This window comes from Garra rufa, chromosome 5 (assembly GCF_049309525.1).
Source record: "Garra rufa chromosome 5, GarRuf1.0, whole genome shotgun sequence".
NCBI classification, from domain to species: Eukaryota; Metazoa; Chordata; class Actinopteri; order Cypriniformes; family Cyprinidae; genus Garra; species Garra rufa.
This window is the reverse complement of record NC_133365.1, coordinates 12,920,179-12,947,015: the sequence shown is the minus strand read 5'-3', so window position 1 is coordinate 12,947,015 and position 26,837 is coordinate 12,920,179. Positions and strand designations below refer to the sequence as shown.

General features: G+C 37.4%; 1 protein-coding gene across 1 annotated transcript in view; it reads right to left on the bottom strand.

Moving 5' to 3' along the window:
* The window catches only part of LOC141335868 (uncharacterized), a 54,443-nt gene that overhangs the window by 5,050 nt on the left and 22,556 nt on the right, over positions 1-26,837 (bottom strand). Inside the window, exons 2-13 of the mRNA XM_073841420.1 lie at positions 17,991-18,046; positions 16,880-16,992; positions 14,780-14,854; positions 6,389-6,526; positions 6,131-6,208; positions 5,694-5,845; positions 5,552-5,606; positions 5,356-5,430; positions 4,554-4,659; positions 2,843-3,322; positions 2,400-2,765; positions 1,894-1,974 (exon numbers count right to left, since the gene is read on the bottom strand). Of these exons, the coding sequence (XP_073697521.1) occupies positions 1,894-1,974; positions 2,400-2,765; positions 2,843-3,322; positions 4,554-4,659; positions 5,356-5,430; positions 5,552-5,606; positions 5,694-5,845; positions 6,131-6,208; positions 6,389-6,526; positions 14,780-14,854; positions 16,880-16,992; positions 17,991-18,046 (1,775 nt within the window). The remainder of the gene's footprint in view (positions 1-1,893; positions 1,975-2,399; positions 2,766-2,842; positions 3,323-4,553; positions 4,660-5,355; positions 5,431-5,551; positions 5,607-5,693; positions 5,846-6,130; positions 6,209-6,388; positions 6,527-14,779; positions 14,855-16,879; positions 16,993-17,990; positions 18,047-26,837) is intronic.

The following is a 26,837-nucleotide window of genomic DNA, read 5'->3' as shown; positions in this document are numbered from 1 at the left end:
TGCTGATCAAAGGAGAATGTTATAATACATGTATTAATAGAGCTGTTGTAATGATTGTTATCATTATTTTTGTGTTACTTTTTTATTTTATTTTACAGAACATCAGTAAAATTACAATGTTAACATTTATGAATGTTGACTTTTATTTTGGCGGAAACCCACAAGAAGACCTCAGTACTACTTTTTGCTGACAGCAGCAGATTTATAATTACGCTGTTTCAGCGCAGATTTTCCTTGCGCTTTGGACTTTAAACCCTGGCAAACAAGCTCATGCAGAGCTGTCAGAATACATCAAATCTGTGTATGTATTAAACAACATAACGTTCTGTAGTTTATGGACTAATGTTTAAGGCTATTTCGCGATTTCAGTCATCATACAGTAACTAGGGTGACCACCTGCTAATAAGCCCAAGGGGGGACAAGGGGTATGTTTCTGAGGGACAATGTGGGACACTGCCTGGCGCGGCGGTGCCCCCCCCCCCCCTACGGGCAGACTCACTGATAGTGGTTTACCCATTTCTAGCACATACCACCTTAAATGGTATATTAATAATGCCCTATTCCCCTAAACATGTGTAAATGCTGATGTATGCTCATGAATAGGCCAACCAATGTGATTTTTTTTTCTAAATAAAGATTCATAATATTTTGAACATTCAATGAATTGACAGATGCACTTCAACTTACGATTTACTTTAGCTATTTATGGCAAAACAAAAATCCATCCCTAATGGTGTTTAAAATTGAACTGAGGGAATACTTTGCTTCTTTGAAACTTCTGAAAGACTTCAGTGACAACATTTACTCTCTATGTGACGATGTCTCAAAATATTTGCCATTGTAACTTGCTAAGCTTCCATGTAACTTTATTTTAAGAATATATGAAGATTGAGGACAATATATGTATGTGAACAACTTTGACTTGCCTTATGGACTGAAGTGCCTTTGCTTACTTTATTTTACATGTTTTTTTTTTCTTTAGTGAAATTGTGTTTTGTAAATAAGTACTTAAATTAAAAAAAAAAACTAAAAAAAAACTGCGAATCACAGAAAAAAATACTTTAGCTATTTAATTTTATTTATTTTTCATTCAAATTTATTCACTTTAAATAAATTACAATATATAATTATGGGCTTAACAGGAATTGTAGTTGCTCAACACCACAGGAACAGTTGAAAAAAAAGTCTTAACTCACAACTCCAGAGGTTCACGGAACGAGAAGGGGGAGGAAGAATGTGAACTTGCATGTTAGTAAAGGCAGGAGCAGGAATTCATTCAATTAATATTCATTTCCCCAGTCTTTCTTGTACCCACACCTCTTTTTAATTGATGATGGCGGTGCCTCAGACTCAGTCTCTTTCTCCATTTTTCGAATTGGAAAGCGCGCATCTAAAAGTTCCTTCCCAGTGTGTCTGGTATGCACGTGAGAGCGCTGTCATGACAACAACGAAAAAGTTGACAAAAACCTAGTCAGCAGTTCAAGTGAGGGGTGGGTGTGGCAACAGTAGCGTGCTGAACTGTCAAGTAATGTTCGTTTGGCTGCCTGGGGCTCGAGGATATAGCGTGACCAACTTTTTTGTGAGCAAGCATTGATTATGCGTGACACTGTCTCAATTTGCGGGACGCATGAATTGGGCTTCAAACGCTGTACGCGCACGCGCTACGCGGGACGGGTGGTCACCCTAACAGTAACCAGCAACAACCACCCCTTTTTTTTCTCATGGAAGCCAACTAAGCGGTATAATTTATGCAACCTTTTTGCTTATTTGGCCGAACACCGAAAGAGCTTTTTTTTGCTATTTTAGACCGAATAATTTCGGTTGGCGAACATTCGGTGCATCCCTATCATATACACTTTAATGACTGGAAAATCGCTCTAATTAGCTTCTTACCTGTACCATTCAGTGGTCTGCCACTTTCAGATTCATCTTCTTCAATCATCACATCATACTCTGATGTGTTCACGCTCGACTCTGGACACAGAGCATGAGAAACATGTCAGTGGCATCCCAATCATACAATATTCCGCATTTCTTCCCATTACGTTTCTGTTCCACCACAGACAGGCACGAAATCACTCTCCAGAACATTTTCGTTCACTGTTCCTGCCTGGTGGAACGATCTTCCCACCCCTATCCGGAATGCAGACTCCTTGACAGCTTTCAAGTGACTGCTGAAAACACATCTCTTTCGACACTATTTAACTCAATAAAAAAAAAAATTGTTCCCCTTTCTTTATTGATCTTCCCTTTCTAGACTGTACTCACCTAACAACACCTAATAAATTTTGAGCACTTCCTATGTTGATCTGCCCCCTTGTTGTATTCCCCAATTGTAAGTCGCTTTGGATAAAAGCGTCTGCTAAATGAATAAATGTAAATGTAAATGTTCCCATCACCTTGGTTCTCTGGTAGATCCTCCTCAATTTCATCATCTGAGATCAGTTCCACATTTCTGGGCTCTTCTTTCGGCTGGAATTCCTCTGATTCTGATTCTTCCTCTGGCTGCTCTTCTGGCTCATTCTCAGACTCTGGTTCCTCTTGCTCCTCAACCTCCACCAGGGGGCTGATGACAGTCTTCACATCCTCAGGCTTTAACTGTTCTTCTACTGTTTTCACTTCTTGTTTATAGCTTGTGGTGATCATTGTATCTGAAGGTGGAGCGGACATGGCTGAAGGTTCCTCTGATTCCTCTAACTCTTCTTCGTCTTCTTCGACAAGCACAGCCTTTTGTTCACACAGGATCCGAGAGCTGGTTACAAGCTCTGGAGAGAAGAAAATTGTCAGTATGAGTGAATCTATAAGACCACTTCGACCTTTTACTTAACGCAAGTTAACTTACCCATAGTGTGCAGTGGGGTTTCAGAAAGTGAAGCTGGAGGACGTTCTGTTGCGACAGCAAGTTCTTCACTGCTGTCATAGTTGTAAGACTCAGATTTATCATGACTGTCCAGCAGCTTTGGAGATGCAGGGGAAGCTGAATCACGGACTGGGGCTTGAGGAGGTGGCCGGTTAGGTGGTGATAACTGGGGTGGAGCTGGTCTGGAGACAGGCAGGTTGGGTAGAGGTGATACAGGTGGAACAGAGCGTGGGGGAGGTGATGTGGGAGGAGATGTTTGAGTGCGCTGTGGGGAGGGCATCGTCCGGTATGGTGGACTAAGCGGGGACATTGGACATTTGGAGGATGTGGATTGGCTGCGTGAGAACGGAGACCTTGCAGAGGAACTGAGAGGGGATGGGGGACCAGAAGCGGAGTTGGCCCTTTCGAAGATGAAGGCTGTGTCTGTCAAACTGCGTTGGTAGCGCCGGAATGGAGATTTGCCTGAGGACCAGAACATAAACATAAGTCGTAAGTCAAACAAACCTCAAGTGAATACAACAAACACCGCAAGCTGATAACGTTTTAAAGGGCACCTACACTATATTGCCAAAAGTATTGGGACACCCCTTCTGAAGACCAGGTTTGACTACTTTAGTAATTTCCATAAGTACAAATCTTAATGTTTAAGCATATAATAATATTCTAGGGGATTGTGTGCTTCAAATTTTATATCAGCAGTTTGGACAGGACCCTTTTCTATTCTAAAATGACAATGCCTCTGTGTATAAGACAAGTTTCAAAAATACAATTTTGATTCATCAGTGTGGAATAAACTGACTGGTCTGCAGAAAACAAAGTCCTAATCCCAGCTGAACACCTCAGGTATGCTTTAAATCCAGACCTTGAACCAAAAACTCATCACCAATGACTTGTACATACACTATATTGGGAAAAGTATTGGGACACCCCCTTCTTTAGAACAGAAAAGGGCACTTCTAAAATTGTGGCAACAAGAATTGAAACATAATTCATGTATTTAAAGATTGTTGCAACAGTTTTGGAAGTGTATAAAATGACGTAGCCATATGTACAAGTCATTGGTGTTTGGTGATGAGCTTTTGGCTCAAGGTCTGCATTTAAAGTCACACCAGAGGTGTTGAGCTGGGATTAGGATCTTTTCCTTTTGCAGACCAGTCAAGTTCTTCCACACTGACTGAATCAATCATTTCTTTTTTAACCTTAACCTTAAACACAGAGGCACTGTTGTCTGAGGACACTGCATCCTCAATGGTTCAGACATTTGACATCATGAAACCTCAGTGGTTTCTTGATGTCAAATGAAAACTGTTCATGTTCAGTCTTACATCTAAACACAAAACACCGGGATCGTTACAAGACATTGTTGACATTACAGTGCAGAGAAAATGGAGGACAGCATATAGCCAAAGACAACTCGCTGAGGGCAGAAACTATGGCAGTACAGGACTGTCAGTCAGCAGCCATGGGCGGGGCCTAAACAATGTGATGTCACATTGCTGAAAGAATCAAAACAGCATGCCTTATGAGTTTGGTTTAATGGGGATTAAAAATATGGAGTGGGTGGATTTTTATCATTGTAGGGTGGTTGTGTTCACACACTACCAACAAAATTATGTCCAAACACTATGTAAAAGTGGATTTTGCATAATAGGTAATAGGTGCACTTTAAAGAGGTTCTGAAGGTCATGTTTACCTGAGCGTGGTGAACCAGGGCTTAAGGAATTTTGCGAGGATGCCGATAACTGCCTGAAAAACTCTCTGGGATTGATGGTGCGCTGGGATACAAGTACTGCTGCCTCCTACAGGCCAAAAAAAACAAAATTATTAATATCACGAAGAAAAAATGTTAACGAGTTGAATTGGTTTACATTAAAGTATATTACAGCAAGAATAAAAAACAAAACACAACCAAAGCCAACAAATCAGTATTAAAAACTCATGATCTCACTGACTGTAACAAAGTTGACATATGTGACCCTGGACCACAAAACCAGTCATAATGGTCTTTTTTTTTTTTTTTTTTTTTATTGAGATGTATATGTCATCTGAAACTGAATAAATAAGCTTTCCATTGATGTATGGTTTGTTAGGATAGGACAATATTTGGAATATTTGAAAATCTGGAATCTGAGGGTGCAAAATATTGAGAAAATCACCTTTAAAGTTGTCCAAATGAAGTTCTTATCAATGCATATCACTAATAAAAAATTAACTTTTGATATATTTACAGTAGGAAATGTACAAAATATCTTCATGGAACACGATCTTTACTTAATATCCTAATGCTTTTGACATAAAAGAAACATTTTGACCCATACAATGTATTTTTGGCTGTTGCTACAAATATACCCATGCTACTTACAATTAGTTTTGTGGTCCAGAGTCACATATACACTCTAGTGTAGTAAATGTAGTTATGTGCAGGGCCTAGACTAGATTTACTAGATTGTACTGAATAAATCTGAACTTTTCACAAAATAGGAGGGAAAACTCACTGCCGCTTTCTCAATGGACTCGCTGCGTCTAAGTCGGGCCCTCATGTCCTCCTCGTGCTCTTTCTGTTCCTGCTCCTGTTTAGGACGCAACATTGCTACAGGTTATAATCATTCAACTATATGCAGGTTCATCAACATGTTAAAAGCTTACAGCTTCTCAGTAAAAGAAACTAAATACATTCATTAATATAATCACCCATTTAACTTTCTCCTCTTTTCTAGCCTCTTCCTCACGCTGAGCCTGAATCCTCCTGTGAAAAAAAAAACCAAGAGAAAGTTTGAGCAAAGATAAACTCATTCAGACAGAAATGGATTTTTATCAGGAGGATGTTACAAACTTTTGTTCTTCAATCATCTGTAGCTTTTCGTTCATCTTTCTGTCTCTCTCTTCAGCCTCTTTTTTTTCCTTTAGAACCCGCTCTCTTTCCCAGCGCCGTCGCTCCTCTACAGCCCTCCGACGTTCTTCCTCCTTTCTCTCTTCTTCCTCACGCTAACCCACACATCAGATTACACTTTATGACATCTGAATAGTACTATTAACAATTGGAGTCAGATTGGAGCTTGTTAAAATGAACTGATTATAAATTATTACTACAAATTAGTACTGGTCAATAGCAAATATTACATGTTATTCTAATATTTTTAGAATAATGGCTGGCCAATTGTACATTATCTCTTACATGTCTGGCCTATTTTTATATCATTATTCTGAATTGTTCTGCAGCCTTTTGGGGAACACAGTGAAAATCCAGCTGTAAATACAGTTCAGCTGTACCTCTGCTCGTGCCCAGAAGGAGTCTCTGTTAATCCGTCTCATCTCCATTGCAGCATTTGTTTTCTTGTAGTTCGTTCCCTGTGGGTGTGACACAGAAATGCAACAAAAGACACAAAATGATCTAAAACATCAGTGAGAGTCAATTAGACCACTTCCCCTATGTGTATCAATAAACTATAGTGAGAAACAGACTTCTTCAGCTTTAATGAAGAAAGCCCTTGTGCACAGCCAAGTTTGTGGATTTTTGTGGTAACTTACCACAGTCTCCTCCTTATCCATCGCCTTTGAGGACTTCCTCAGTCTCTCCATCGGTGGTCGAATCTTTGCAATGGCAGCCATAATCACATCCTCCGTCACCTCATCTTGCTCTGAGGCTGTAATAAATACTTGAGCTTCCTGTAATTACACAAACATCAAGAGATTGAAAAATACTGACCATATTATTGAAGCTGCTTTATATGAACACATTTTTAACAAAGCAATGTTAGATAAGTGTGTTTCTCAATGCATCTGTTGTTTTACTGCATTTAGATTAAGAACTAAATATTGTTCTGATAATATTATCCAAAACAATTTGACTTTTTTTTGTGGTGTCTATTTAGACAATAAATAATCGGTCCCACTCAGAGGTGGGTAGAGTACCCGAAATCTGTATTCAAGTAAAAGTACAAGTACTTATGGAAATATTTACTCAAGTATGAGTAAAAGTAACAATCTTAATAGTTACTTGAGTAAGAGTAAAAAAGTATCCGATGGAAAAAGTACTCAAGTAGCTAGTTACTACTTCTGATCTGATTTATATGAAGTGAAAACCCTGAATTTCAAACTGTTTGGAAAGCTTCCACACACCTCTCCTTGAAAACATAGGCTGAAGTAAGGGGTTTATATATATCGCAATATTTCTGGTAGCCCTTCGGGCAGGTACTCTTCAGATTTTGGTAGCCCGAAAATTAATTTAACTGGCCCAAATGAAAAAAAGACCTTTTTTTAAATATAGAAAATCAGATAGGAGTCTAATCAAAATTGCTTTTAATACACAAATATAAACAAATATCAAGAAAATAATTTTATTTCATTATATTTATTTCATTAAGTGTATCTGCAGAATTTTAAAATATAAATTTTAAAATAAACAGTAATGGGATTGGACAATGTAAAGTAGAATATTATGATTTAAAATTCAGATACAGTTTCACACAAAAAACAAAATATGTTACACTATGGCATTTCATCCTTTATAACATTAAAAGGGATGAATTGAGTATATAATTTATTATATTTATTTAAAACATAAATATTACCGTTGCTGCATAAAAACATGGGTCGATGATTGCAATCATTTGACCATAAACAGCTAAAAAAAAAATGTATTGGAAATGGAAAATTGATTCTCTGTCACAAGAGGGCGCTTTAGGAGCGCTGAAATATTACGGTTTCCATAGTAACAGCATTAAATGAAAATTCCAACAACATGTTTCTGAGGACAGTAACAGAGGAACGCCATCAAATGTAGCGAAGTAAAAGTAATTTTTTTTCACTATAAATGTACTTGAGTAAAAGTAAAAGTACCTATCTTTAAATATACTCTAAAAGTACTAGTTACCCCAAAAATGTACTCAAGTAAATGTAACGAAGTAAATGTAATTCGTTACTACCCACCTCTGGTCCCACTTTATATTAGGTGGCCTTACATTTAAATTAATAAATAATTGAATTAATAAATAAAAATACCTGCATGTACTAACATCTGTAGTTCATTTCTGTAATTTCATCCCTTACACCTTAACCCACCCTTAAACCTACCCATACCACCAAACCTGTCCCTAACCTTACCCGTATCCCACCTCAATAGAAGCAAAAGTGTTTTACAATACAGTATGAACACAATAAGTACATAATACTTACTTTTTGATGTAAGTACATAGTAGTTAAGGCCATTTAATATAAAGTAGGACCAAATAATCTTTTTTTTATGGACAACATTTGTACAAGATGCAGGGCTAATCAGGTTTTGTACTGGAAAAAGTCAAGTTTATAAAAACAAGTTTAGACACCAGTCTCATATTTTGTAATGTTTAAGTTTTGTTTCTATACTTACTGAACTGTGTTGTATTTACTGTGTAATTTCAATGTCTTGTGCTGTTAATATTTATGTAATGGCAACTTTTTTCAAAAATTGAGCAGCAAAAACAAAATGTACCTGCAAGCAGCAATTACCGGGGTTCAAGCACTTTACGCATTTAAGCACATATAAAAAAAGACATTATTTGGCAAGCTTGTAACCACCTAAATCAATGATTTAAAAAAGCATTTTTAGCAAATCCATATTATTTAAAATATTATGTCTTTTAACAGTTATGACTGTTACAGCTCCATCTGTGGTCCGATCCTCTTAAGTCTTTGCACGCTTGTTTAGGATCACCTGTCGCATGTGCGTGTGACGTACAATTGTTTGTGGTCTTAAAAATGTGATATTGCCCCCCAGTGGCCGATTTATTTCAAATTTCTCTCAGACCTTTGGGGCCATGAGTTGAACAGGCCCACAGATTTTCAATCCGATCAACCTCTGTTAACAAGTGCTAAAATTTGTCAACCAATGGTGGCCATGCTTTTTGAGATATGCAAATACCCTTATAGACACTTGTGGCACTTTGGACCAAGACCGGGCATACGATTTTCATGCTGATAGGACGAACGGTTGCACAGTTATAGCCATTTTTATGTTTTTTACCTCTTATTGTGACAAGTGGCCAAGCTCCACGATTTTTTTCCTGCGAACTCAAATTGAGCTATTACATAATTGTTCTGCATTTGGTGGAGATATCTCATTTTGTTCAGGCATTTTACTAAAAGTGGAACTTTCCCCTTTTCAAATGTTTTGGCATCCCTTTGCGAGTTGAAAGTTAATTTTTTTTTATTATTATTGATTTTCACTCTCCAGAGAATCTTTCTGCACTGGTTTGGTTCCAATTGAGCGTAAAACCTGGGGCTAGTTTTGCTAAAGTTTTTCAAAAAATGCGAAATACCCAAAAATGTTGAATCTGAGGCATCCATTTTGAGCCAAAGTTTCCAATGACACAAGACACTTGAGTCTGCGACTGACTCTTTAGGATTTATGATTTCTTGTATTTGATCGCTTGTTGTTCAGCGGTGTGAGTACTACCATCCCCCCAAGTTTTAAGTCTCTACGACTTACTGTTTGGTCTGCAGGATAAGTTTTCCGTGACCATTCTGACAATTACAATAGGGTTTCAGCGCTACAAGCTTGAACCCCTAACAAACAAAAAACTATTTAGAACAACTGTAAATATGAGTATTATTTATTAAAATAATTCATTAATAATTCAAAAATATAGTGAGAACTCAATTTCAGTGTAGGATTTGTAATGGCAAATAAGAAAACAGACTAGGGGTCTAAATTGTTTTCTGTTGAGGCAGGATGTAAGAATGTATAAGCATGTCGGCATACTACGTTTTCCCTTATAAGGCATTTTCCTGTCATCTACAGCTCTGGGGTCAATCAGCTGAAGATCCACTGTGGATTTATATTACAGGATACCACAGTTAATCACTGCACAGTTAAAAACACCTCAGAAGCCAGTGAATCTAGTGTAAGATTTGTTGGAGAGAAGGGAGTAGAGGAGCAATGAAACTGAGACATTGTGCCAGAAGGCCTCGTGAGTGCCGGATTGGGCTCCGACCCAAAAAAACCCACAGCTTTTCAATGGATTACCATACTGCTACATTCAGCCCTCTTTCCACATTTCTCCGAAAACACACAAGAACTTGAACATGTCAGGACTAATTTGTTTACTCATTGCTTTTTCTGTGACTGGAAAGACTTTATCTACAGAACACCGAGTTAAAATTGAGCTAATTTTCTCCTCCCTTCCTTTATCTCCTCTATCCCATTTTCTGCTTGGGAGGAGTTAAATGACTTAATTCTCTGTTATTACTTGCTTTAGATGAGCCCCTTGACATGTAGTTAGCCTGGGGCTTCAGCAGAGGTGATGACAGTAAGAAAAGCACCGAGGAGAGATGCTCTCCCATACACACCTCATACACGCCTGCAGCTCACTGTCAAACTATGCTCACATCTCATCTCAGATCACACCGAAAAAATGCACACATTACCCATTCAAATGTCTGAGGTCAGTAAGATCTTATTTTTTGTACGATTTTTTTAAAGAATGCATTAAATTAATCACAAATTATTTTGTTTTCTCAAGCGACAACAGTGTACCAGTTCTAGCATCATGGCAAAAGTTTGAGCAAAGCATGCTAACTGTTTGTATTTGTATTTATGACTGTATATTGGCTGCTGCCACACAGATCTAATATAAACATGCAATTTCTTTCCCAGCTGCTTATCTTCACAAACATAACCAAGTGTTTTTATAACCTTTTATGTATAGTTTAAGCGCAATAAGACATGAAAGAGAACTTAATTTAGTATTCACATGCTGTGTGACTGCTGCTTTCTTTCAGTGTGCATGCTTCGGATATGCGTGTTCAGAAAACCTTTAAACTAATATAGTTTAAAACGCATGATTTCAATGCAATAGACATGATAATCAAAATCAAATAGATGTTTTTAGCAAAGTATCCAAGGTATGAGCTGTAAAGGCACAGTCCTATTCTGGAAAAGGGGGCGGGAAACAGTTGGGAATCACTAGTGTTAAAAACATTTATCTCGATTTGTGTTATTCATAATCACATTATCTTGATTTTAGTCTTGATTCGTGTTATTTCTAAACCACTTTTGTGATTAATGGTCATTACTGATGACTAATGCATATTAAACACCTACCCTGATTGCTCACACATTTTTACAAAAACATTTTAAAGAGCTGACTAGGGCTTACTAGCACAGACTCGTCATGAAGAGACAATAAAAAGTGTGAGTGATAAATGGAGAAAGCAGGGAGGAGTTACTGGAGGGATTTAGACTATATTGTGGCTCATCTTGTTACTGATACTCTGAAGGCACATCTCAGAAGCTAACACATACACGTACATGATAAATGAGTTGGGATTTTACATTTGGATCAGTTCCCCATGACTGAATGTCTTTGGAGTCTAGGCCTGGACTAGAGACCAAGAAAACACAAAATGGGTGTTGTTGCTTTCAACGATTACCTAAACAGATATTTCACTCAAAAATGAATAATCTGTCATACTTTACTCACCCTCATGTCATTCTAAACCTGATGGGTTACTTTCATTAGTGGAACATAAAAAATATTTCTAAGCGTGTTGAGAACCTGCAAAATGTGAATTATTTTACCAAACTAAGAGTGATGATAGAAAATGCATGTTATTTTTTGTTTAGTACTAACCTGAATACAATATTTTTATATAAAAGATGTTTACATATAGTCCACAGGAGAAAATAATAGTTAAATTTATAAAAATGGCCCCATTTAAAAGTTCTTAATACTGTGTTGTTACTGAATGATCCACAGCTGTGTTTGTTTTTTTGTTCAGTGATAGTTGTTCATGCGTTCTTTATTTTTCCTAAAGAGTTAAACTTCCTGCTGTTCTTCCAAAAAATCATTCAGGTCCTACAAAGTCTTTGGTTTTTCAGCATTTTTGTGTATTTAAACCCTTTCCAACAATGACTGTATGATTGAGATCCATCTTTTCACACTGAGGACAACTGAGAGACTCATATGCAATTGTTGCAGAAGCATGCAACTATTCGAATGCTCACTGATGCTTCAGAAGGAAAAACGATGCATTAAGAGGGGTTTAAACATTTGAACAGAATAAAGATGTGTACATTTTTCTTATTTTGCCTAAATATCTTTTTTTTTCATTTTGTACTGCCCTTCAGAAGCTATAGAAGATACTTCCATGTTTCCCAGAAGACAAAATAAGTTGCATTTACCCTGATCTTCAAATTCAAAAAAGTTTTCGCCCCCCAGCTCTTAATGCATCGCATTTCCTTCTGAAGAATCAGTGAGTGCTTGAACCTTCTGTAATAGTTGCATATGAGTTCTTCACTTGTCCACGTTGTGAAAAGATTGATCTCAAAATTATGCAGTCATTGTTGGAAAAGGTTCAAATACACAAAAATGCTGAAAAATCAAAGAATTTGTGGGACCTAAAGAATTTTTCTGAAGAATAGCAGGCAGTTTAACTGTTTAACTGTTTCAGTTTAACTGGATCATTCAGGTAACAACACAGTATTTAGAATCAAGTGTATGTAAACTTTTGAACAGGGTCATTTTTATAAATTCAACAATTATTTTCTCTTGTGCACTATATGTAAGTTAACAAATAATTACCATTTTGCAAATTCTGCAAGGTGTATGTAAACTTTTGACCTCAACTGTACATGTTTTAATGACATGAGGGTGAGCAAACGTTGACAGTCCCTTTTAGTAATCATTAAAACTATCCGCCAGCATGAATTAAAAGATATAAGAAGACACTGCACATTCGTCACAGACTATGGCTTTGTCACACGCTCTGTCTAGCTGGAGATTTCACAGATCCCTCAATCCAAATTTAGAAAGAGTTATCATTAATTTAGAACAATGTTAAAACAGAATGCGATAAATGCCTCTGACAGCTTGTCTCCGGCTGTCTATTTTATGGCTATAACGGGGACCGGTCCCATACAGTATGTGCTCTAGTTGGTTCAGCCTCTCCCACGCTATAAAACTTAATTCCTGACCTTACGTAACCTAACAAAGTTCAACTGCTTGAACAACCATCAATCAGCACAAAAATAACCCAACAAGATTTAAATCCGAATGGAAATATAATAAAGACATTTTATAACCCACTCATGCTGACATTTATCACACACAAACACACATTGTGGATGAAGGACACAATACAAGGTCATAAAGGTTGTCGATCTCAAAAGAGAAAGAAAAACATAGGAATTGTATAAACAGCATTTTTGGCATTCCTGTGGAGCTGACTGGGCAATGTCTTTATAAGGCATTAAAAGTGTCCCAGACATTAACCGTGTTTGACGATCTCATACAACCATCTGAAAAATATGGCAATGTTAAAGCAACATCTCCTGGCTGGTGCAGTAAATAAATCCACAGACAGCTTCAAGAGACACGAACATATATCACAAGATATATAAAACTCCTAAACGCCAACGCTGCTCAAAATAAAACCACACTTTCTATGACGAACACTTTTAACCTTGTTTGTTCTTTGGGAATTTCTCTCTCTTTTTAATTTCTGCTCTTCTCAGTCAGTCTGTGTGGTGCCTGTCAGTGGCACTGTTCGGCTGCTCAGGAGAACAATAGGCCATGACACAAGAGGAAGAGTTTACTACAATAAGAGCTGGCACCAAGCTGCTAGCCATCACTCCACAGACACTAGCAAAGGAAGGAAACCATTTACAAGAGGGAAATCTCAGAATATAACAGAGGACAACATTTGTACACATTTCAGCAGGGCTTATGGTTTCAGAATCTTGCATGTGAGCCTTTTTTACATACTCCACCCATTCATTCAAATAGACACAAAACATTTTTCCATTAACCTTTAATGACTCTTCGGTAGAGAATCTAAGTTAAGAAAATCCTGTTTAAAAACACTGCACTCAACTCAACCCGAGTGATCATTTGGATGTTGTATGTACATAACAGAGGCAAATGTGGAGTAAAATGTGGAAGTAAAGGAAAAGTTCACCCAGAAATGAAAATTCTGTCATTAATCATTCACCCTCATGTCGTTTAAAACCCATAAGACCATCATTCATCTTCATAACACTGCATAGACAGCAACGCAACTGACACGTTTAAGGTCCAGAAAGGTAGTAAGGACATCGCTAAAATATGCAACATCAGTGGTTCAATGGTAATTTTATGAAGCAACAAGAATAACAATATTTTTTTTTCTTGCAGTATACTTGTAGCTTCATAAAATTAAGGTTGAACCACTGATGTCACATGGAGTATTTTACCGATGTCCTTCCCACCTTTCTGGGACTTGAACGTGTCAGTTGCATTGCTGTCTATGCAGAGTCAGACAGCTCTCTGATTTCATCAAAAATATCTTAATTTGTGCTCCAGAGATGAATGAAGGTCTTACAGTTTTGGAACAACACAAGGGTGAGTAAGTAATTTTTGGGTGAACTTTCCCTTTAAACTTAAACAATAAAAAGAATTGGCTGTATATATGCACATTTTGTAGGGGTGGGGGTTGAGCCTATAAAATGGTTTTAAAAAGCTTGTATGTTCTGTAAAGCAGCAATTGTAAAGATAAAATCATATAAACTATATTAACCAAAAAATTATGAACCATACATTCCTTCACAGAGACATGAAGAGAGAAAACGCAGACGCCTTACAGAAAGGATGCAGAACATTCTGGAGGCATATAGTACAAACACAGGAAGTACATGTATATGAGAATGGGACAAATGTATTTATGAAGGAGAGAAACACATTATTTTACTCACTCCGTATCTAAATGCTTCCAAATGTAGCTGCAGCAGTATACACAAACTACACGATTAATTAACACACTTACTAAAGTTTAAAAAGTTTGATCTATAAAAGATGTCAAACAAGTCTGCTGATTATAGTGCTGTTATTATATGAACTTTGTTCATGCAAAAGCAGATGAGACATGGATGGCTAGTCATTAGCGACTGTTTTATTTTTTGCTTACCTTGAAGAAGGTCTTGATGGCAGGCACATGGCTGTCACATTCAGCTCTGCGGAGCTCATCCACATTATTGCCAACCTGTTTGATGTAGACAAAAGAGATTGTGTGAGAAGTGAAGGGAAGTGACAGTGCCATTACATTTGAGATGACTATTATTCTGCTGCACAAAACTGGGGAAGAACTGATGACGTGACGGTTTGATGTTCAGCTGACCAATCAGCATGAAGGGGCGTTCATTCCCGCCCACATGTACAAATCAAATATTCAAGCTGTTCATTTATTTTTCCACCCCTGAAACATAAAACAAAAAAATCAAACTAAATTCTTGTTTTTTGTTATTTTTGAAAACATTTTCTCATTTTTCATCTTTCAATATTAAATCAAATAGGGATTGAACGAATCATGCACAGATTCTTTACTGTCACTTTTGATCAATTTGATGCATCCTTACTAAATAAAAGTAGGGCTGCCTCTTAAAAGTCTACTAAATGTTAGTCGACGAAGTGGCAAAGTCACGCAGTCAGTGACGGCCAGATCGTTAACGGCTGGTCTATGTGGTAATAAAGTACATCAGGCAGGACATCCAAACGCTCACCTGTCATTCATCGACCTCAAATATGGCTTTTCACCTGAAAGACAGCTACTTTACATGGCCGCTCAATCTAATGTTAACCTAGAAAAATGTGCTATTCAAGTGTCTGTGCGGAGTGTGGAAGTTGAATAGTAGCGCACTACTGCACGACAGATGGAGGTCACCTGCTCTTAAAATACTCCGTCATTTTTTCAAATCTGTAAAGACTCTACGTTCATTTGTTTGCAACAAAACGCTGCACTTTTGTAAAATAATGAAAGCAAACAGGATGCACCTTCTGCCGTCTTAGTCCCTGTGAACTTGAGTGTGAAACTTCTAAACTCTGCGTATACTTGCCTTACAGATATGACAATTATATCTATAGAGAGTGAAATGTCTACTTTCAAATAAACCAATTCAAACAGAAAACAAACATGTAATCCATATGAAACGTGCATACAGGCGCATCACTACTGTGAAGATGACGAGTCAGTGTTGCAGACTTCATCTCATAAGGTGAAAACAAGGAAAGCACTAGTTTTATCAATAAGTTATTAAAATGTTAATGCAGTCTCCTTGCTGTTTTTCCCATTCACATTCATAATTATTATATCTGCTGGTGCACCGTGGCAAGCTTTTTTGTGTGTGCTTGAGCGCTTATTAGGCTATGTATGCAATTAAAGGCTCATTATTATGATTTATATGGTTTATTAATAAACGCGTGACTAATAGTCAACTAATGCTTAAAATGAATGACTACTAGTCGACCAGAAATATCTTTAGTTGAGGACAGCCCTAAATAAAAGTATTAATTTCTTGCAGAAAGAACCACAATGAAATATTAAACCTGTAACAAACGTCTAGATCTTTTACATTATCAGAGGTGTGTACTCTCTCTGTGTGTGTGTGTGTCTGTTTGAGTACCAGTCTAGTTCACAAGAAAGTCTCTTGCAGTTAACAGGTCACAGAGACCACTCCCCCAACCCCTATACAATGCCTGACTGGCTACAGATGGCACCTCTGACCCCAACCACAACATTCCCACTTATCGTCTTAGCAACCAGATCCACGATGGATTTTAGGAAGGTTCCCAGAATGCTTCTTTGCCTCCGTATTTGAGCTCCTTCAGCTACAAGTCTGAAGGTCAAAGCCCTTTTGTGAAGTGAAGCCATTGATACGTCTCATCAACAGGAGCCTCACATCCATTGCTTAAACACGGATTGTTAATGATGTGGCAGCTTCCACCAATGAGGAACCACTTCAGGCTCACACCCCATGGCAACATCCAATCAGAGCTAGATATAAACTACTGATATCCAATCAGAACAGGGCAAAATGACCTCATCCAGAACTATTTGTCATAAGAGCCACAAACGTTTGAAGCACCCCAAAAGAAGGGGAAGACTGACGTTGATCTAAAAATTAGGGATACTGTCTATTTGGAAATACCTGAGATGCTACATTTTAGTGTAGTTGTTTGCGTACATGTGTTATTGCTGATATAAATATACAGATTCTGCAAGCAGACTTACCCAGCAAACCATGACAATCTGTGGTTGTCCTGTTTCTGTCAGTCCCACCCTGCAGAGGCCGTACATGGGCCTGCTGCTGTGAAATTTCCCCACCAATTCTGTCAAACCTCCAGCTGGCAGATGAGAGAGAGAAATAAAGGGGGAAGGGAAGGGCAAAATTAAAGACGTCCAAATCACGAAATAAGGGCCACATGAAACACTTGCATTCTTTTGCCAGATTATAATGATAATCTCCAGAGAACAGGAGAAGTCTGATGTAATAAGCAGAGCTGGTCTTTTCTTCTGCACTCAAGTGAGATTTTTCTGCTTCGTCTGATATTAAGAGGAACAGTGTTGGCAGTCTCAGTCTTAATTGGTAATCCTCTCTGGTTTAGAGGTTGAATGTTGCATGATTGCCCTCAGACTGAGCTTTTAAACCACCTCAAATAGAGCGCAACTGTGACTGCCCACATTATAAGTGACATTGGTTCTGGAAGTATTTTTTCCATTCATTTTCTCCATAGGCATTTCAAAAACTCAGAGCTGTGGTGCAGTGGGCCATGCACATGCTCAGTACATTACATAGGAACTGCTGGCCCGTGAGGATAAGTCTGGGTACAAGTCCCAATTCTAATCAGTGTCATGTCCTAATCCCACTCCCCATCTCTTATCCCTACTACATTGTCTACACTCCAGTCCTATAAATATAGGCAAATATTCACAAATATTACATAGGACAAAAAGTATGATTTATGTCTTTTTATGAATGAACTACAGATCTCAGACAATATACTGGCCCTCCACACTTTTTGACTAATGTCTTTTGTTGTTTATAAATACAGGATAAGAAATTGAAAAAAGAAATGTATTATAGGGCCCTATGTACGGATGCATCGAGAGCTGGTTGAAAATCTACACAAATATGTGACGGTTTAAATCGTTAAATAACTCGCGATACAGTTTACATGAAGTATACGGGAGTTTATAGGTGTTATATTTTTTATGAAGTTGAAATCACACTGACTTACTGCGAAAATGAATGGAATTCCAAACCCCTGCTGCTGTGCTTTATTGAGCATTGCTAAAAATGTAGACACACAAAAGAAAGAGGAGGAATGGCTAGGAGTCTTACCTCCTGAATCTGTGAGTTTGAGATTGTTGGTCACACCCTCATATGCAAATAAAGCCCTGAAAAGAGAGAGAGAGAAATACATCAGTATGTTACACTGGAGGAAAACACAGCAGTCCACATTGTAGAAACTAGCGACAGATTTAAGTTACAAGATTTGTTGAAACCAGATTGTAACATAATATCCTGAGCCAGACCATATCAAGTGCTGATAGCATTTCAAAATGAGGCAAGTGAAAAGTCAATATATCAATAGTGATCCCTGACCTTTCACAGTATGAAACAAATCACGGGCCTCCTTGCATTCCACAGCCAGACATAATCAACACCACATCTTCCCTTACGTCATCTTAAAATGCAGTAAGTGGGCTTGGGCGTGAGGACCATGTGTGCAGTGTCCATGTGTTTATCCTAAATGCTCACACCATCCCGGAATGCTCCACATATTGGACATGTATTATGCATACCAAGCACTGACCCCAGTAAACCTACCAGGCCCTCTGGAGTAATGCATATACCAAATGTTCTCACAGAAGAGCTGACATGAGTCATCTCTATCCCTCTTCCTTTATTATTGCACTTTTCCCATTAAGTTTTCTGATTTTTCAGCAAAAGTCCCTCAGGATCTACTTCAATCAGAGTCGATGCCCGCTGCCGTTGCCTATGATTATTCACATTGGTAGTGAAGCTCTAATTTTGACAGGCTCAAATCAGGACTTTTTACCCAATGTTCCTGGGGCTACTAGCTTTAATAACAAGTGTATTCATAGCGTATGAACACGCAAAACAGCATCTGAACCCAGGTCACAGCTGTCTGTGGTTATACATCATGCACTGGGACTATTACTTGGAACTGAGGCTGAGAGAAAATAATGGATTTTGTATCAGGGCCACCCAGCCACACCAAACCAAACAGTGAAATGCAGGTGGGGCACTCGGTTTGTGAGATTAATAAGGCTTGATGTTCAGTCAGTTTAAGTGCAACACTGCATTTGTTGGATTGGTTCATGCCCTGTTTCCCTGCTTAGGGAATGGGGATCACAGTTTGCAAAGCTTTTTGGAAGGGTTCCCCTTCTGTGACAGTCATTTTGGTCCAACCATCAAAGCGAGTTGCTTGTTTTAAATGGCATCTGATGAAATTGCCACTCAAAAGACACATTCATCGGGTTTTCAAATCCAATTCCAAACGCAAGAAACACATTTAGGCATATTCTTTGAGTAATATAACAATTCTGGAACTGGATTCATGAAAATCGTTTGAAGAAAAAGTTTAATTGAAATGTTCTTCAATGGAATTCTGGAAAATTTCATTCTTTAGACTTTTTCAAATATTTTTCTTAAAAACATCTTTTTTTTTTTATCGTATAAAGAGGTTGACAGGCTTTGGTGTTCTAGAATCGCTGACCAGCTGAATGAAAAACACTTCACTTCTCCAACTTCAAAATCGTCCTACATTGCTGTTTTGCCTTTTTTTGTAAAGGGCGTTTGATCTTCTTTGCCCATTCACTTTGTAAACACTGGGTCAATACTGCAGCGATGTAGAAAATGAGTAGAAAATGAGATGAGAGTTTTTCAACCTACCCTAACTGTCTTGAACTGGAATACACAGAGTACACACAGAGCTAGACAAGATGAGCATTTGAGGTCAAAAGTATATAAATTGTTGATTTTTGTAGAAATTAACCAATCGTTTCACTAGATAAGACCCTTCTTTCTTCGTTTAGAGCTATTTGAAGCTGCATTTAAACTGCATTTTAGAAGTTCAAACTCGGGGGCACTATAAAAGTCCACTATATGGAGAGAAATCCTGCAAATGTTTTTCTCAAAAAGCATAATTTCTTTACAACTGAAGAAAGAAAGACATGAACATCTTGAATGACAAGGGGTTGAGTTAATTATCTGTAAATTTTTGTTCTGGAAGTGAACTTCTCCTCTTAAGAACGTTTCATGCCCCTGGGCTTCATGATTCTATTATGATGACTTTTTCACCTCATTCAAAAGTCTCAGATAAGCCATTTTCTGTCAAAGTGAGATTCTAGTCCCAAGAATGTACAGTTTCAATATTACGAAACTAAAATGCCCCGGTTTACTGTTGTGTTCATGTTTCTGTGGACGTCAGGTGCAATTAATGGGCTTCAGTCTGTAAATCTATCAGTTGGCTTACTGCTGAACTTGCTGTGGCAGGTACAAAACACTTGAGTGACATTAATAATAGGTTAATCTCTGGGAAAACACTTGGTCTATTCTAACAGTTAGTCAATGTAAAATGTCATGTAAATCCTATAATACTATATAATAAGAGCCTGGCTCATGGATCGAACTTGTCCAGTAAGAGCTGGGCACCTTTAATTATTTCTCATGCATCTCTCATTTCCAGAAAACATTTATTATGTCATTGCCTGAAAAACTCCTTGTTTGGCTCACAAGGGGGATTATTATGGAAAGGTAAAAATAATAATAATATGTTTTTTTTTAAATATAAATAGTATCATACATACTATAAATACATAATTTAAACATTAATTGCTTAAATCTTAAAGGTTGTATCAGCGATTTCTAGCCTAAAACATAAAGTGTCAATTTCAGCTGACCTTTCTTCACGATCCGCTCGCTGCCTGCCCCATAAATTGTCTGTGAAAAAACCGCGTCTCTCTGGTCAGCCTAGGGTCCGAGATATGCCAAAAAAACAATCGGCGCTATCAACTATTCCACAAATAAACAAACAGTGTTCCAACCAATCAGCGTCAGGGGTTTGGTGTTGTGGACTTTCCTACTGGTGCAGGGATGTGAGGGAGGCGGAGCGAAAGTCCACAACACCAAACCCCTGACGCTGATTGGTTGGAACACTGTTTGTTTATCTGTGGTTATTGTTGATAGCGCTGATTGTTTTTTTGGCATATCTCGGACCCTAGGCTGACCAGAGAGACGTGGTTTTTTCACAGACAATTTATGGGGCAGGCAGCGAGCGGATCGTGATGAAAGGTCAGCTGAATTTGACACTTTATGTTTCAGGCTAGAAATCGCTGATACAACCTTTAATGTTTTGATATAAATTTCAATGCAGATTATGGGCCAGATTTGCTAAACAGGGCAAATTAGCGTTGGAGCACAATTCCATAATGCCGTTGGGAGGGGAAAATGACCAAGCGCTACCAAGAGCAGTGGTTTAAGACATGCTTTTTTTGGTGTTAAATAATGGCGCAAATACCAGTAATTTGACAAACGCACACATTAGTAAAACTCACTGTGTGATTCATTTTATCTACTCTCCTCCCATAAATTTTGTATTTGACAGGGAAACTCCTACATATGCATATTCAATTCAATAAGGTCAGGCATAAAATTAACTGTGTTTGCGCTGGCACACTGTTAGTAAATCTGGCCCTTAATGTGCAATAATACAATATACTGTTGAACATTTTAAGAAGTTAAGTATTAATGTAAATATTAACCATTTCTCATTTGACCTTTCGCAAAGACCCGCCCCCCTTCGTTACTGTTTCTATATCTGCTCTCATGCAACACATCATGTTCTCACACAATGTGCTGACAAACATGACAGAGCAGGTTACTTTTGGTATAAAACAAAGTCTCAGCTTTCAGATTTTGTCATTTTTTAAGCGATTCAAACAATAAAAACTATTCTGTGGCTCTTTAATGTGTCGTGACAGATCGTTGCAGCGCCTAAGTTCAAGCGGCATGTAAACGATCATCTCTTCCTCTTTACTAGTCATACCATGAAATAAACATGAAAGAACATCAGAATGAATCTTCTTCCAACCGTGGAAAAGATGTCAGTACACACTGTTTTTCAAGTTCATGTCCACCGATGTTAATCTACTCTCCTGTCTGGTTTGTTTGTCGGAAAAAAAATGACAGATTCAGCGTTATGATTGGTCAGATTGCCTGTCAATCAAACTCCCTGCGAGTTTATAATAAAATACATTTTTTAGTTATCTCAAAGTTGTTGGTATTGTCTTCACTGCATGAGTAATAATGCATTTGTTAAAACTGATTTTAAATTTAAAAAAGATACTTGTGTATCATAAAAGGGACAACTACCTAACTGAAAAAAAAACTTTTTCAGATGAAGAATCTTCAACAGGAGTTAAGCAAATATGCAAAAATGCACTTCAATGAACTGATTACAAATAGTGCTCAACAACAACACTGTGCCGAAATTCTGGTTAAATGATTTTGATCTTGCCATGTATAGTTCAACACCTCTTTCAGAGATTTCTCTTACTCTGTCCCCTGGAATTTACACTGAATGAGGATAATCTACACCAGCCTGTCGTCATCATGTCCCTATTGTCTACAAAGCTTCTGATCTCTGGAAGCCTCCCAGATTGTGACCTTTGGGCTTTTGACTCAGAGCTCAGACACAAGCAACAATAACAGCCTGTTTCCCCTCATCAGAGTCTGTGTTCAACCAAACCAACCTACCAATCAGTCTGCAATTAGCAAGTTGTGACACCATTGTTCCGGATCCTTCCACCACCACGGGAATAAAAAGAACGAGAGAGTGAGAGTAATGGAGGATCAGAGACGTGCTTATACCAGATGTCTGTTAGGGTAACATGACACAAGTACATCATAAAGGGGAGCTTGTTAACACAGATGGTAATAAAAGCTTTCTTTCCTAAATCTTCTGCTACATTTTCGAGAAGGGTTTTAGGCTATAAAGCCTGTTATGCAATGAATCCAGCTAGAATCAATTCCAATTAAGCAAGAAAAATAAGCAAACTCAAAATGACAGCTGGAAATTAGATCAAACAACACTACAACATTATGTTTTAGTGCATTATGACAAACACATATGCATTTCACATAGCAGCACAGGTCTAGCACACGCACAAGACCTGTGTGTATCTGGTCACTTTCAAAGCATGTTGTCCTGTGGCTAATTGGTTCATCTAAAGGTCAAATCACATCATGCTGCCATCAATGCATTTTAAACATGCAGCTCCAATCAAATGTCATGGTATAAAAGTCTATTTATCTACACAGCAAAGACCACACACATTCCCATTGTGATAGTAAATGAGCACAAACAGTCAGCACTTTACTCATTGTCTTTCAGGCATGCATTGCATCTCCATGGCATCTATGACGTACCCTGGTAAGCTAGAGTACACATGCAGCTACAGTTGTTTTGCATGAACTGAAAGGACAACTTTTGTTCTCTCCATTCACTCTCAGTCATTCACTTTTCACATGAATTGCTCTCAAAAATCCCACGTACTTGGATGAAATAGTAATCATTCGTTGACAAAGGGGAGAATTCTCTAAACAGCCACTTTGTACAGTTTTTCAGTGCAAAAGGCTTGTTGGCGTGAAATGGAAACCGCAATCATCTTTTCTTTCATATTGTGGTATATATCTGAGTGAAACAGCTTCTTGAATGCGAAAAAATGTATGATGAGACTTGTTTTTGTTAACTGAGATGTCATTTAAAGGGATAGTTCACCCAAAAATTGAAATCAGCCCAAGATATACTCACTCTCAAGTCATTCTAAGTGTATATTACGTTTTTCTTCTAGACAAATGCAATCAGAGTTATGTTTAAAATTGTCCTGGCTCCTCCCAGCTTTATAATGGCAGTGAACGGCTGTTGAGATTTTAAAGACCAAAAAAGTGCATCCATTCATCATAAAAAGTACTCCACACATGCAGCTCTGGGGGTTCAGAAGGCCTAAATTTGTGTAAGAAAAATATGCATATTTAAAACTTTATAAACCGTAATCTTTCATGTCTCTTTATTAACCACCCAGAGCCGTGTTGAGTACTTTTTATGATGGATGAATGCACTTTATTTTGCTTTCAAATTTTAACAACCATTTACTGCCATTATAAAGCTTGGAAGAGCCAGGACCTTTTTTAATATAACTCAAATTGTATTTATCTGTATTCAGAAGAAAGTCATATACACAGGTTGGCTTGCAAGTGAGTAAATCATTGGGTAATTTTCATTTTTGGTTGAACTATCCTTTGAAATGTTGCAAGGCCAAATTAATTCAAAGAAATATATACTTAAGTAATTTATAATAAATGCTCAAAAATTCAATAAAAAATGAAAAAGAATTGTGCATTTTGATTTTTTGGTGACTTCCCAGGAAATGTAATGCTGAATAAAGTGTCTGCCAAATGCATTAAATGTGGTTGTAAGTTAAAAATAACATTTTCTTGACTCATTTCACACCTGGTAACAGATGCACACTGAATGCACAACAAATGAGGATGTTACACAACACAGTGTGATTTAATATCATATGAATCTCCAACCACAACTCTATAAACTCAAAAGTCCTGTGTGACTAGACTGAGTTGGTCTAGACTTTATTTAAAAGCGCTTGTCAGTAAAACACTAAAAACAAAGCTGAGAAACCTATAGGGAATAGTGTGCAACTGAGAGCAAGAACTGACTGCAAGAATAATGTGTAAATAATAGTGTGGCCTGACTGTGTATTGCAAAACTAACTTAACTAATGTTTAAAAAACACTTCACAATGTCCCTTAATACATTTCTTGAAATCAAATCTAACACTGCACTAGACATTTCCTGCCGTCTGTAGTTAGCGGAGAGAGGTGTTGTCTGGAAGTCGTCTGGACCGTCCTCACCTCACACATACACACTTCCTGTGTCAAGAGTCTGATGAGAAAAACACAAGCAGCCCTGTTCTGCAGTCCAGCCAGCTATGAGCTCAAGAACAGAGAATGAGGAATGGAGGGAAGAAGAGAGAAATACAGGCCATAAACAAATGAGAGTGGATGAGGTTTGGACAGGCAGCACAAAGGAGAAAGGAAAGAGAGGAAACATGGGAAGGATGTTTTAAGATGGAGTGATTTATGTGGGTGTTTGTGTCGCAGTTTAGACAATTAAAAAAAATACTTTGCAATCTGTAGAGGAAAATAGTAAAAATATGATTGTTTACTAAATGTAAATATACACTACAGTCGAAAAGAAGTCAGTAAGCTTTTATTTAGCAAGCTTTAAATTGATGCTAAAAGTAAAAGACATTTATAGATGTTACAAAATGTTTCTATTTCAAATAAATTCTGTTCTTTTGAACTTTTTATTCATCAACAAATCCTGAAAAAAATGCACTAACAGTCAAAAGTTTTTGAACAGTAAGATTTTTTGTTTTTTAAAGAAGTCTCTTCTGCTCACCAAGCCCACATTTATTTGATCATCCAAAGTACAGCAAAAACAGTGTAATTTTGAAATATTTTTACTATTTGAATATATTTTAAAATGTAATTTATACCTGTTTCAAAGCTTTTAGCATCATTACTCCAGTCACAGGAACCTCCAGAAATCATTCTAATATTCTGATTTGCTGCTCAAAAAACTTTATTATTATGCTGAAAACAGCTGAGTAGAATTTTTTCATGCTTCTTTGATGAATAGAAAGTTCAGAAGAACAGCATGTATCCGAAATAGAAACAAATCAACAAGAACATATTAGAATGATTTCTGAAGGATCATGTGACACTGAAGACTGGAGCAATGATGCTGAAAATTCAGCTTTGATCACAGGAATAAACCTTTTGAAATATATTCAAATAGAAAGCAGTTATTTTAAATAGTAAACATATTTTGGATCAAATAAATGCAGGCTTGGTGAGCAGAATTATTATTATTATTATTTTTTTTTTTTCAAAAAACAAAACATCTTACGGTTTAAAAACGTTTGACTGGTATTGTATATACATTAAATTGTAGTAGGTGCTACTTATTATTTCTGTTTTGTCTGTGTGTTTGATTAAATAAATACCACCTTGGTACTGTAAGTATTTTTCTGTGATAGTAGTTAAGAGATATTATTACTCTTTATTGACCACTTATTCTCCCAAAAGACTACAAGCACAGACATGACCACTGGTATTCATATAGTACCTGCAAAGACAGGAATGATTTGAGTGAGTGATTTGTGACATTTCACTTGTACATGAACAACCTCATGAAACTAAATCATCCCATGTTAGCAAGATTCCAGTTTTTTTCCAGCTTTGAGCACAGAAATATGACCTGAATACTACTCTTTCCACTTCAAATTGCATTCTAATATCCAAGGGGTAAGCAAAATATTGCTTCTAACATCCTGACTACATCTGTTCTCTGAAACCGATGTTGATAAACTTAAAATAAACTCCCAAGCCAAATCCACTTGGATGTCCACCTTGCCTAAGATGGCCACATTCCATCTGTAGTGCGTAAAGCTGGAAAACAGCTGTGGAGACGAGCATTCAGCAAAATCAATGGCTCAAGAGAGAAGCAGGGGCCAGGGGAGTTTTACCTACCTGGTTGTGAAACCAGCTGGCACAGAGGAAACGCTTTTCTCCTAAAAACGCTATGAAAAGTCTCAAGTGTCGTCTGTGGCATATTTTACTGTTCCAGAAAACCCTTTAGACCCCTTGGTCTGAACTAACTAAATGACGAATAGCTTCTTGCCAGTGCAGCTTTAGTGTCTACAAATCTGGCTTTTTGGCTGTACTATTTGGCTCACTAATATTCCTGGGCCTGTTTGAAAACAATCATAAATTCAAAGCAGACACATAAAACCAATGCGTCCAAACGTCACTATGATAAAACCACTGGTAGAAACGGCAGCTGGCATTATTCACATTTGTAAAAAACGTTCTTTGCTCATAATGAACTGACAGGACCAAGTTCTTACAGTTTAAGTCAAAAGTTTGCATACAAAATAAGAGGAATCATACAAAATGCATTTTTTTTTTATTTAGTACTTACTTGAATAAGACATTTCACATAGAAGATGTTTACATGTGGTCCACAAGAGAAAATAATCGTTGAATTTGATGAGTCAAAAGTTAACACACACTTGA